The following is a 13,670-nucleotide window of genomic DNA, read 5'->3' as shown; positions in this document are numbered from 1 at the left end:
CACCCAGAGTTGTGAGCTCACTAGAGGCCAGGTACCTCAGATCTGTTGTTGCCATGCAAGCCCTCCAAGGGGCTGATCTTGGCATCCGATTCTATTCCCACATACCCACACAGTGAAACCCTAGCGCAAAGGAGCTCCATTTTTCTTCAAATTTCATTTAGAATTTAGAATTTAATAACTTACATAATAATAATATTATATAATTATTTATACTAATGTAACAATAAATTTATAATTTTTGGTAACTTTCTTTTCCTTAATTTAATATATAATATGGTAATTTATTACTAATTTGGTTAATAATATTTGTTCTTCACTATTTTTATCTATTTATTTTCTTTTTCTTTTTTAATTTATTTTTTATTTTTTATTTTTTTATTTCTAACAATTAGTTTCTTTTAACTTTATTAGTATTTTTATTTGTTGGTTTCTTTTAACTTTATTAGTATTTTTATTTTTTTCTTATGTATTGACCAAATTAGTTTTAATATTGTATTAAATATTGATCTTAACACTTCCTTATCCCCCGGACGGTCAAAAGTCGCTAGAATCCGAGCAAAAAAATTCCAAAAATATCTGGTAGAAGCAGTGTTTAAATTGTGTTTTTGATGGTGGAAATGGATTCAACACCATCAAAAACGTCTAGGACACTTAAAATTTTGAAGTTTAACAACTACAACTTGGATTTACAAAAATCCTTGCCGGATTTTCTCTAAATATGACCGAAATTTCCATAACTTTCCAGGCAACTCCTCCGCCTCGTTAGACTACGTAAATTATTTTTAATACTTTATTAAAGATGTAGTTTAACTTATAAACGAAATGGCATTTTTCACGACCATTTTTTTGGCTAGTTTGAATCAAAATTCGATAGAGATTTTTAAAAACTTGAGTTTAAATTATTTCCCTAGGGCTTTTCAAGGGTGTTGAATCCATCTATGCATTCAACAATGTATTTTAAACAACAAAAAACCCTGAAATTGTATTGTCGGATTTTGATGAATTCCGGTGAAAAAGGTTGTTTCATAAGTTAGACTATGCCTTTTATTAAATATTGACCCAAACACTCTCTCTGGGCAGTCATTAGGGACTCTTGCCCACCTGGGTGGGAACCCCAAACTTGAGGTTCCAATTGACGGGCCCGCTTGGGGAGATGATAGGGTGCATGCATCTCTATCCACTATTGCGATGCCAATGGATCTTTTTGGTCATCGTTGGGACTCTTGTATGACGCTCTCGAATCAACGGACATCCTCTTCGTGATCGAGACTCATGCGAGCTATGTTCGACCTCTCCTAGATATTGCAAGGTACCATTGGTTCTCAGTTTGTAGGTAGGAGACGAGGATCTCAGGAGGGGTCAGAGGATCAGGTGGAGTTACTTGTTTGGCTAGTGACTCACTCCAAAACATGGTATCTTTGGTAGCTGAAGATGAGTTTTCCAGGTTTATGTGGATTCGAATTAGCGTCAGGGTCTCTCCTCCGAGGGACATCTACATTGCAGTCCGTTACTTCCCCCAACCTATTCACCATTTGTCATCCATAATGGCTCAAATAGGGACCCGTTTATAGACTTGTACACTGACATCATCCAATACTCTGCTGATGGAGAAGTCATCCTCCTAGTTGACTTCAATGCTCGTACTAGAGATCTCCAAATCCTTCTCCACGATCGATCAAAGGATGTGTTTTGTACCTAGGGGATAGATCTAGATTCAGTACGACTTCACCGAATGTCAGATCTTACTTTGGGGCCCACCACAGTTTATGGTAAGACTCTATTGCAGTTGGGGGAACCATAGGAGTTGTTGATTTTAAATGGTCTCCCATGTTTACCAAACTCCCCTTTTTTCACATGCCGACCATATGGCGGGGGTGCGAGTGTAGTTGATTATGTCCTTACTAGCTAGAAATTGTTCCTTTTTATTCACCATATCTCGGTCTCCCCCATCCCCCTTGTTGATCATGCACTTCTTTCCTTCTCTCTCTAGTTTGACCCTTCCCTTCCATCCCATCCTTCCCCTCGGGGCCCACCCCAAACCATCTTTCGATCTGATGAAGGCAACCCTGACATCTTCTCCTCTACCCTACACATGATGCTCTCATCGGAGACCCAATTCTCCTTACTTGTTTTTGCTTACACTAAATACACTCGTCTTTCATCTGCCATTTGGGAAGAAACAATGAAATCCTTCCCCGATTCCACTCGTTCCACTTCCATCTCCCCAAATGTTGGATCTTACCCCATGAACAAATGGTACGATGACGAATGCAAGACTCTACATTGAGAACTTTGATATGATTTCACCCACTCTCAACCCTTCTACACTGACCTCAAAGCTTGTTATCATCGTCTCCTCCATGGCAAGAAATGACTCTTTGTCTCTCATAGAAGAAGGGAACTTTCTACTCTCCTTGCCCACTCCCATAAACAATTTTGGCATACTATCCTTCCCCGACGTGCCCCTCTTCCATATAACCTTGACCCTACATCCATGTTTTTTCACACTTCCAACCTTTACGATATTCCAAGGAAGGCCCAAATTCATGTTAGCTCCCCACCCTCTTCCTGTTACCTATTCTCAAACATAGATATTAAAGAGGCCATTCAGGCGATGAACAATAGAAAAGCGCCCGATGAGGAAGGCTACCAAGCAGAGTTCTTTAAGCACGGTTTTCGTGTTTTGGTTGGCTACTTGGCTTATCTCTTCAACCATGTAGTCTATGAAGGTTTTCCACTGACATGGTCACACCACATCATCCATCTGATCCACAATTCAGGTTCCAGCTCAAATCCCAATAACTACAGAATGATCATCATGGCCCACATGTTCTCAAAGTTGTATGCTACTGTTTTACATAGGAAGCTCTCTAGTGACCTTGAGCAAAGACAACTCAGATCTAGCAGACAGGCAGGTTTTCAACCGACTCATCAAGCCATTGATCACATCTTCACCCTCCGCACCATTAGTGAGGAGGCACGACATCACCCTTTGAAAGTCTACTATTGTTTCGTAGATTTTCGGAAATCTTTTGACTCTATTCTAAGGGAAGCATTACTCCAGAAACTCAGAGATATTGGCATCTCGACGACCCTATTGACAACTATTAGGCACCGATATGAGTCTGCGCTTGATTGTCTTCGTACAACTCATGGGATGTCTGATTTCATTCGTAGCACTATTGGCGTTAAGTAGGGTTGTCCACTGTCCCCTACCCTATTTGGGATATATATTGATGAGTTGGAAGCATTTTTACACGAGCATATCCAGGACACCGATGGTTGCCTTCTTCACCGGGTTTTGATATCTATTTCACTCTTTGTTGACGACGTGTTCCTCCTCTCCTCATCCCCAGAAGGATTAGAGAGGCAGTTGGATGCCTTAGCTCTGTTCCGCGATCTTCAACAATTGATGATCAATCTGGGTAAAACCAAGGTTATGATCTTAAATGGGGTGAAGAAAACTTCAGACCTTCACTTCCTATTCAAAGGGGAGGAGTTTGAGATCATCAACATAAATACTTACTCGGGGGTGCGATTCTCAGGTCCCCGCTTCAGTTTGCGACCAATGCTTATGTTATATACCTAGGGTGGATAATATGGGGTACCAAGGGAGGTACCCAAGGTAATAATGTAATAATGGGATGGGCCATAGTAATAAATAAGGTGGTTAACCCATATCATGCAAGGGACCACAAGTAGTTAATAATAATGTAATGGGCCCATGGTATTAGTTTGATGGTATGAGGGAACGATGGTAATGACCCATGGTATTGTATGTATGAGGCCTATATAGAGGCTAGAGACTCCACATGGAGAGTGTCAAGAAATAGTCAAGGATTATTGTATGAACAAGGATATGGCTTGTGGAGTGTTCTCCTTCCCTAAGGAGTGAATGTATGGTTATATTATCATATATTTATGGGTTAGATCTATAACAAATGGTATCAGAGCTATAACAAGTGGTATCAGAGCTATAACAGGTGGTATCGAAGCTATAAGAAGTGGTATCAGAGCTATAACAAGTGGTATCAGAGCACTTTCTTGGGAAAAAGGGGAGAATTTTTTTTTGTTTTTAAATTTTTGCAGGATTTCGGGGGCGGCGAGTTTGCAGATCATATCTGTATGTTTTGGTGAAAGATCTAAAAAATCTAATTGTAGATCTGTATTCTTTGTGAAAAAATAGCCGATTTCAAAAAGAAAATCGGTTGAATCAGAGTCCAGATGAAGGAGATATCGCTGATCTAAAAATCAGTGGGGTTGTAGACAATTTTTCAGTGCAGCGAGTTAGCGGCGCAGATCTGGACGTCCTAGTGCAAGATCTGCAAAATCTTATTGTAGATCTGGATTCTTTGTGAAAAATACCCAAATTCAACAAAAAAAACCAGTCGAATCGAAGTCCGGATGAGGGAGATATCGCTTATTTAAAATCAGCTCTTTTTTGCAGAAATTTTGGTGACGGCGGGAGAGTTGCAGCACAGATCTGAAATTTCAAGTGCCTGGATCAAGATTTCTACCACATGGGCAGATGCAGAATGATTGTTCCATTTCTAAAAACAGGTTATAATAGGGATTCTGAGCAATATTGACGGAATTGTGACCATTTCAAATTTTCGCCAATATTTTTTGTGATGGCGGGCCTAGATCGGAATTTGAGGGACTTGTATAAATTTGATGGCTCTCATCCAGCTAGGTGGCTAGCACAAATGGAGAAATATTTGGATCATGTCTATGATAATGAGACTCAGCTTATGGTGGGAAGCATGTACTTGGACAATGAAAGACGACAATGGTGGCAAGAGCATCAACGTTCCAATGGAAGGTTTTTGACTTGGGATGCCTTCAAAAAAACTCTTATAGAGCGCTTTGACCGTAAATCTAATCTTGTGGATAAGCTCACACAGACAGACACACAGCCTAACAAAGATTTTATTTTTATAGGAAAAAGGAAACCAAGGAACCAAAAGGGTTATTTTTTGCTGGTATCTCTGTATTGCAGGTCCATGGATTGATTCAGAAGGAGAAAATCATTGTGTCTATAAATCCGAGTTGCAAGCAAAATCTCATAAATGTCAACTTGGCAAAAAAATTGCAAGTTCCAGCAAAACAAATTGAAAATACACAGGTTGATGATGAGGATGTTCAAATTTATAAGGATTTGAATCTTTCTACGGATAAGTATGTGTTTCATGGTGATTTTTATGCTTTAGATATGGATAACATGGATGTTGTTTTGGGATACTCTTGGATGGAATCAATGGGTACTATCAATATTAATGTATAGAATAAATTCCTGAAGCTCTGGTATAAAAAGAAGAAAATTACATTACAAGATATTTCCATTAATAAATAGGTAGAGTCCAAGGAGGCTGAAGCAGAAGATGTTCCAGGGTTTGATATATTAGATGATGAGCTAGTGATGATAGACAATCAAACACAAATAGAGGCTGAAGCAGAAAAGGTTATAGGTGTTGATACATCAAAGGAGGGCTCAGTGGTTGAAGTAATATTGAAAGATAAGACACCACAGCGGGCACCACAACATGCACCAGATAACAGTCAGGCTCCCGTAAGGGGTGAATTAAAGAAAAAGCCATCGTGGATTCAAACTTCAACATATCATCACCCACATCACCTCGCAAGACAATCAACAAGATGGCAACCAATTAGCCACATGGACAACAACCCCCGCAGGACAGATAGAGAGGAGCGAAGATCCACCTACTACACATCCACACAGAAGAGCTACCACAGTCAACTTCCATCTCAAGCGAGCGAGGCACCAGCGAGATCGAGGGTTCACCTTTCTCTTGGATGGCTAGATGCACGTGCATGGTACCAGTGGACTACTCTTTTGAGTAGATCTTATTATTTGTGTTCTTCCCATGTTTCGGGGACGAAACATGCTTAGGGGGGTGGAATGTTATATACCTAGGGGGGATAATATGGGGTACCAAGGGAGGTACCCAAGGTAATAATGTAATAATGGGATGGGCCATAATAATAAATAAGGTGGTTAACCCATATAATGTAAGGGACCACAAGTAGTTAATAATAATGTAATGGGCCCATGGTATTAGTTTTATGGTATGAGGGAACCATGGTAATGACCCATGGTATTGTATATATGAGGCCTATATAGAGGCTAAAGACTCCACATGGAGAGTGTCAAGAAATAGTCAAGGATTATTGTATGAACAAGGATATGGCTTGTGGAGTGTTCTCCTTCCCTAAGGAGTGAATGTATGGTGTTGCCCTACCTTAAGGGTTTTGATATCAATAAAGTAAATCATTTCTATCTATATTCAGATTTTGTTATTCTTGGGCTTATTTATATTATCATATATTTTTGGGTTAGATCTATAACAGCTTCAGCGTCGGATCAACAAAGGATATGAATCCTTAGCCCTTCTTGAGAGACAATGATTTCGACATCACTTCGAGGACATCTCGTCCAAGATGAGCCTCATGGACACCTTGATCCGTCCCACTATTTTATATGGCTCAGAGATTTGGGGACTGTATTTACTTGAGTTGGATTGGGCTTCAGCTGAGAGAGTCCAAATTCTTCTTGTCCACCGCATCATTAGATGCAAACAGACAATACCTCAACACATCATCCTTGTAGAGTTTGGAGCTCAGCCATTTGGCTTGAGACGGTCTTTAGATTGGTCTCATTCTTGCACTGTGTTCGAGGCTTTGTAGACTCGATAAAGAGTAGGGACCGATATCCTTACTTGGAATATTTCTCTTCTGAGACTATTGCACGTTCTACTCCCTTAGGTCAAGTTAGATGTTGGTTTACAGGAGTTTCAAAACTCTTAGAGTCAATGGGCATTCAATTGGATCATCTCCCTCCTTTCCGATATTCCTTAGATGCCCCTGGTCACCTTTTACCTACTAGACAAGAGTTGAACAAGATCATCAGGAAGGACATTTACATGCATTTCATCCAGGTCACTTGGGTCAATCCTTTGGGAGGGTTGCACCCAAATATGGCCTTCTACGTTGAGCACTTATTGAAGTTGCGAGATTGGCTCATTGTTCGACCCCAATATACATTTTGCCACTAGATGCATGCTCTTCACATTCCTTTAGGCCAGTTCAGAGTAGGTTCTCATATACTTCGAGTAGAGACGGACCACCAGATTGATAGACCAGATAGAATCTGCAAGGTATGCCATTTATAGGAAGTGGAGATCGAGGTGCACTTCATTTTTGGATGCCCTGTCTACTACGGGATCAGGGGAAGGTTCCATTGCTTGTTCAGAGACTGTCAGACCCTCATCGAATTTTTTAGGTATCCTGATCAGAGATGTTTGACCCTATCTATGTAAGAGGCTCTCAGGTTTCAAGCCCATATTCTTTAGCCTCCCATCAGACCAGACTGCAGACACAGGATCACAACATTTTTCAGGGTACTACCTTCAGACAGGGGCACCAAGAGATCGATTGATATTAGTTCATATCCATACTCTAGATCAGTGAGGATCTGTGGGACCTCACCCCACCACATGAGATTTCAACAACAAATCCATCTCAGATCCGTTCCTGGGAGACAGACTAGGTCCTCCAAACCTCAACAGTGCACAAACTCCCCCAAGCAATGATTTAGTGGACATTCCGCACTTTCCACCGACCCTTCATCGGGCCAACAGGCTTTGTGGAGTTTTCTTTAGTGTTCTTCATCAGCCTCATATGTTAGGAGAGATGGGTCTGATTCTTCTCCACCATGACATTCCATACATTGTATCTTTTATGTTTCTGCATTGTACCTTTTATATTCATGCATTGTATTTTTTTATAAGAGACCGTTTGGTTCTCCCACATTGTATGGACATCATTGTACTCAATAGTCCCTTTAACCTACTTTGTGGTCAATAGTTGGACATAAATATAATTATCTTATATCATCTTATCTCTTAACTTTCTTATGTTGATTAAAATAATTTATATTTTTAAATGGCTAATGCATCTTTGCTATTTAATCTTAAGGATAGATCGATTTTTTTTAATCTTGGTCGTGAGGATGAATCACATTAGAGGGTTCAAAACGTTTAACAAATAATAATGATGTGATTAATCTGAAAGTCAATTACAAAGAAAATTAAAACTATTGATATAAATTCATCTTAATCTTAAATCTATTAAATATTAAAAGAAAAAAACATCAATATTAAATTATATAAAATTAAATTAAATCTATATATATATTATGAGGCTAGATCCATCTTAACTCCCCATCTACCAAGACCAAAGAGGAATCAAATCCATATTAAACATTGAAAGAATTACAAATATCCCTCATACATTGAATTACATTGAATTAGAAAGCAAATATTAATAGGATAAGAATTCTCTCAATTTTTCTCTCTATATATGTTTCATGTTAAAATCTTTTGTTCAACCTGGGTATTGACATATTTTATTTCCTATGGTAATTTTATCTTTGTCATTGATATTTTAAAAATCTTATATATCAACTTCATATTAGAAATAAAATAAATTACATATCTCCCTCGTTATGGAAATTGAAAATATAAGAATTTTTTAATTTATTTATTATTTTTTAAATTACTTTAGTTTTTTTTTGTAGATATAAAATTATGTTATTTAATATGGGCATTGAAATATTTTACAAAATAATTTTTCTGTTATTAATATATTTCTGTTTTAAAGATCATATATACTCACAATGTAGAATGAATTACACATCATGTAATATTAATGATACTATTCTTTGTCATCTTCATATTAAGTACTAAAGAAATCCTCATAGTAAAAGTAATTTTTTTTTGCTTGTCTCCATATTAAATAGTGAAGAAATTACATTTCTTCTTCATATTAAAAGGTAAATTATTATAGTTTGCATAAGGTAGTTCAAGTGGCAATGGCCGTGGAAATGAAGTCTCACCGAACCGAGATCTTGGGTTCGATTCTTCTGCTACCCTCCCTGGAAATGGAGTGAATAACGGACATGTAAAAACTCGAAAATGAGAAGGTCCCACCTAAACTTACAAAAAAAAAGGTAAATTATTATCATTTTTACTTCCATTTTTCCTCTTACTTTATATCTCTATATAAAGTTATGTTAAATTAAGATACAAATTAAAATACTTTAATTACTATTATTATTATTTTTATGTAAAATTAAAGCACAAATTATTATTATTTTTATTTCCAATTACTTTATACCTCTATATAAAATGTAAATTAAAATATTTTAATTATAACCAACATTAATTTTTTTTATTATTACTATTTTTAACTTATTATTTTAATATTTTAGTAACTCATCTCTTTCCTACTAAACTATAAAACAACTCCCACAATTTTTATTTATTTATAAACATTACCTATTTCATTTATATCACTATATAAAATAAACTAACCCTCAAAACAAAATATTAAAATAAAAATCCACTATTTAAAATCCCACAAGTAACCTTCCATTTAAAAAAAACCAGAAATCAAAGTTCCATAAAATATGAAAAAACCATCCGACTTTTAAAAAAAACACTCTGCCCCAACCAAAATAAGTGACCACACACAAAGCGTTTCCGAAATATACTGCAAAAAGCTCGTATCGATCGTAAGACTCAAAACCCCCCGAACCCTATTTTAAAACCCCCTAGATAATCGACCAAAGGCAGCCCAAGTTTTCAATGGGCGATTGGATTTCATGTCCACACGACATCTTCTTCTTCCCCAGACAAGCCAATCACAGGAAGAAAGGTATTTGAATTGATTCCAATGCTCTATTTTTTCGTAAAATTTGATGTGTTATCGCTATTTTCAGACCCAGATTCGATCTCTGTCTGCATATTATTCCAATGCAAAATCATCTCTTTACCTCACCACAGATTTGTCGTCTTCACTTTTATCTTCATCTATGTCCAGTACCTTTAAAGTGCATTCTCATAGCTGGCTATCTTGAACACCTGTGGAAAATCAGTTGTAGTAATCCGCTTTAATTTGAGTGGAAATGCTATGTGAATTCCTCTGCCATTCCTTATTTTTATGATAGGATTTGATGATACTTCATCTTGGTCAATGCATATTTTCTATTAAGCCCGACTCATTTTCTGGTTATGAGTTCAACGTCCGTGGAATGGTTCAGTTCAGGTGATGTAGCATGCACCAATGCTAATACCACGTGTACTAATTTGGAGCCGTTTCCTAGGAGTTAACGCATCCTTGTATTCTTGTATTCTTCTGGGGTGAACACTCTTAATTGCCAAGTTCATCAGACTAGAGTATTTTGAACTTGTTTTGTTTGTACCATAATGCAGGGGAGAATCATAAAATTAAACAAAGAACGATGAATCCAACCATGGACACTATTTCAGGAAATTTTGATCCGAGTCTTCTATAAATCACCACTTCATTGCATGTATCCCCTAGATTCATTCTATAGTTACTGAGTTTGGCCAGACTCCGAATTCGATTCTCCGAATCTAGCAAAGGTAATTAGGTTACTGAGACTATGCACCCCACCCTGAAAGCCCGTAGGCAAGGGTGAGATTCTCATGGCTCACAAAGTGTGAACATATCACAGTCGGGATTTGAACCTGGTTGGGAAGGATAACTCTTCTTCCTCTCAACTGCCGAAGGTAGATCCAATTGACAACAATGCCACTGAGATTTATGTCTGTCTGCATTTTGAATTATTATTTTATGATTGTGTATGTTTATGCATTTTCTGTTTTATTTGAATTTCTGAGTAATATGTAAAATTTTATATGTTCCATATTTCCTAAACTCTTTCTGAGCTTTTTTGAAATCATGAACTTTTCTATATCTCTCCTGCTTGAAACCAAGAGACTTTTCAAAGTTTGAACTTGGTAACCATGATTCATCCTGCTATAGGAAGAAATTGGATATGCTTCTGCATCAAGCTCTCTTTGTTGGAAAGTTTTGAACCTTCTGATTCAAAACAGAAAATATAATCTTCCGATGAAATTCTTACACCATCTCTGGTGCAAGTCTTTTTAGTTACTTACTGGCTAACATGACATCATCTATCAGTGGGTTTTTCCATTCCGATAGTTACTATTCTTTATATTTGCTACGATGGTACTGCAGTCAACTTTTGTTGCCAAAATTCTTTCCACTGTCCTAAATGGCTTTTTGAGCAAACCTAGCAAATCTTCAACTCAACTTGGCTGTAGTTCTATCGCTACACCAATGTCTTTATCCCTTGCATGATCCTATCGGGTGAATATACTTCAAATTGGAGAGACATCTGATATTCTTGGCGGACCCAAAATATAAGGATCGTAGCCCATTTTTCTCAAAATTGCAAGCGGCTGAATTCCTTATTTTAATTTATTATATTGGCATTTCAGGAACTGAGATTTTTATAAATATTTGATCACCATATCACCAATTTGATATTGTTTCTCCTTTCCTCCATAGCGGTTTTATACTTATAGACCTCATTATTTTATTCAATTTTTCTTCTTTTTTCCTCTAGGAAGTACACTACACCTTGTGAAAAATTTCATTAGAAACATTGGCATCTACTGGCAGAGGTCTCAATTTTGTCAGTGTGTCTCTATTATATGTTAGGAGTTGAATAACCTGTAGCAAGATTAACAAAATTGTTACAAGCAAACTTAGTGTGAGTACACAAGAAGTTCATCTTTGTTGGTTTTGGACTATACATTGTAACACATTCCCAGCTGGTGGATTCAATATTTCAATCTACTGATCAGTTTGACAGTGATATGAACTAAAGATGCATCTCCAACATCTTGCATAGTGTTCAACAAAAGTAGCCCAAGAATTTGGTGTCCCTGTCAGAGGTGATAAAGAGAGTTACATTAAAATGAATCACTACCTCCTTGAAAAATAACTTACAATGTGTGATGCATCTCCATGTTTATTACAATATCTAACATGTACATTGTAGGAAAGCTATCGAAAATTTAAAAATTTAATATTATTACCTCTTTGAGTTTGTGGTAGCCCCACCACAAAGTCCATGATTAAGTGTTGCCATGATTTATCTGGTTTTGGTAAAGGTTGGTCCTCACTGATATTTTGTTGCTTACCCTTGGCAACTTGACAAATGCAACTCTTGTTCACCTACATAGTGACCTCTTTGGTCATGCTTGACCAATAATGATGTTCTTCCAATTGCCCAAGGGTTTTGTCCTTTTTGAAATGAACTAGAACTCTAATATGTGCCTCAGTTATAAGTATTTCACCCACTGTACCTCTCTGAATACACAATTGCTTCTCATTTCTATCCTGCAACATATATTCTAAGAAGTTACTCCTATCGCCCATAATTGGTTCTTTATCAACAAGTCCTTCCAAAGACTTGATGCATTTGCTTTACCTACTCTGTACTTGATCAAAAGTTAGCCGTGCAATTAATTTAATCATCTGGCATGACTAGCATTTAACCTGTTTTATGCAAATACTTAAAGACTTGATCTTTCCAATTCCTCCAATTAGGTAGACTTTTTTATGATTCACTATAATTTCTAATCAAAATGCAGTATTTCTTCTTTTCTTCATTAAACATTTCTCTGTTGTATGTCATGGGATGCTGGTAAGTATTGGTAAGAGCCAAACCTGATACATGACATTCAACCTCAAAAACCCTGTTAAAATCTTGAAGGGATAGAATTGGAGCTTCTGCTACACACCTTTTGAGAGTTTGACAGGTCTCTTCTATTGCCTATAGGCTATGACCACAAAACCCCTTATTTGCTTTGACCATAGAAGTTCCAGGTGCAGCAATCTTACTCAAATTTTTGATGAACTTTTGAGAAAAGTTCACATGTTCATGAAAATGTGGCACACACACAAAAAGACTGCAGAGCTGGTCAATCCATATTTGCCTTCACTTTACCTGGGGGTTTATGTCAATTCATTTTATGAAATAATGTGTCCAATTATCAATATGTGCCAACCTGCGTTGGGAAAATATTGTCTTTTGTATATTCAGAAATAATTGCCCCTCTTGCAAAATGTCAAACAGAGCTCATAAATGCATGAAATATTTCTCTTGAGTTTTAGTGTACACTAGAATAGTAGAACAGCATGTAAATAAACAATAATAAACTTGCCAATAGGGGCTGACCCTCAAAGGTCATGATGATTCCCTGCTTGGTGCTGGACTCATACCTACTGCTGCTTGAGTTGTGGAGCTTGGACTTGTGTGTTTTTAGGGCCAGATGGCCCATCCTTTGTTTTCCATTATGTGTTAATATATTTGACATGTGTATGGACTGTTTAATGCCCAAGTGGGTGTGATTTGTTGATGGGCGATTTTTGGTACCAACACTGCTCAAATCTGATTTGGTTTGTGGTGGATGATTAAGCGACCTGCTTTTTTATGGTATAAAATACTGGAAGGTACATTTACTTTTATATTAACAGTTAAAGGAAGCATTCATTTAAAAATTACTTGACAATAAATGGAAGTATACCTTATTCATAAGTTGCATGAATTACTAGGTGCATTGACAGGACCATATGACATCACATCATAGGCCATTGTTGGCGCAAACTCTAGAATCCATTCATCTTCTTCATTGATTTGACTTTGATTGTAATCACTTCTTAAAAGTACCTTTGGAAAGAACTCTCTTCCTTAAATGTTTGTACATGCGAGGCATATGGAAGTGATTTTTGACAGTGAAGTCCAACGTTCC

The 13,670-nt window shown here is 37.1% G+C and overlaps 1 protein-coding gene across 4 annotated transcripts in view; it reads left to right on the top strand.

Moving 5' to 3' along the window:
* Positions 1-9,505: 9,505 nt before the first annotated feature.
* Positions 9,506-13,670, top strand: part of LOC149148015 (mitochondrial aspartate-glutamate transporter AGC1-like) — a 118,517-nt gene continuing 114,352 nt past the window's right edge. For 2 of the 4 annotated variants that reach the window (XM_089446010.1, XM_089446009.1), the window contains exon 1: positions 9,513-9,735. Coding sequence is in view for 1 of the 4 variants with exons in the window: in XM_089446012.1 (XP_089302138.1) it covers positions 9,666-9,735 (70 nt within the window). In the remaining 3 variants the exon portion in view is untranslated. Of the gene's footprint in view, positions 9,736-13,670 lie in introns of all 4 variants that reach the window. The other 2 variants (XM_089446012.1, XM_089446011.1) reach the window with 2 other exon arrangements.

This window comes from Pinus tabuliformis, chromosome 9 (assembly GCF_031772625.1).
Source record: "Pinus tabuliformis cultivar Carrire ecotype Pingquan chromosome 9, CPIR1, whole genome shotgun sequence".
Classification (NCBI taxonomy): domain Eukaryota; kingdom Viridiplantae; phylum Streptophyta; class Pinopsida; order Pinales; family Pinaceae; genus Pinus; species Pinus tabuliformis.
The sequence above is the reverse complement of the archived record's forward strand: the minus strand, read 5'-3'. Positions and strand labels throughout refer to the sequence as shown.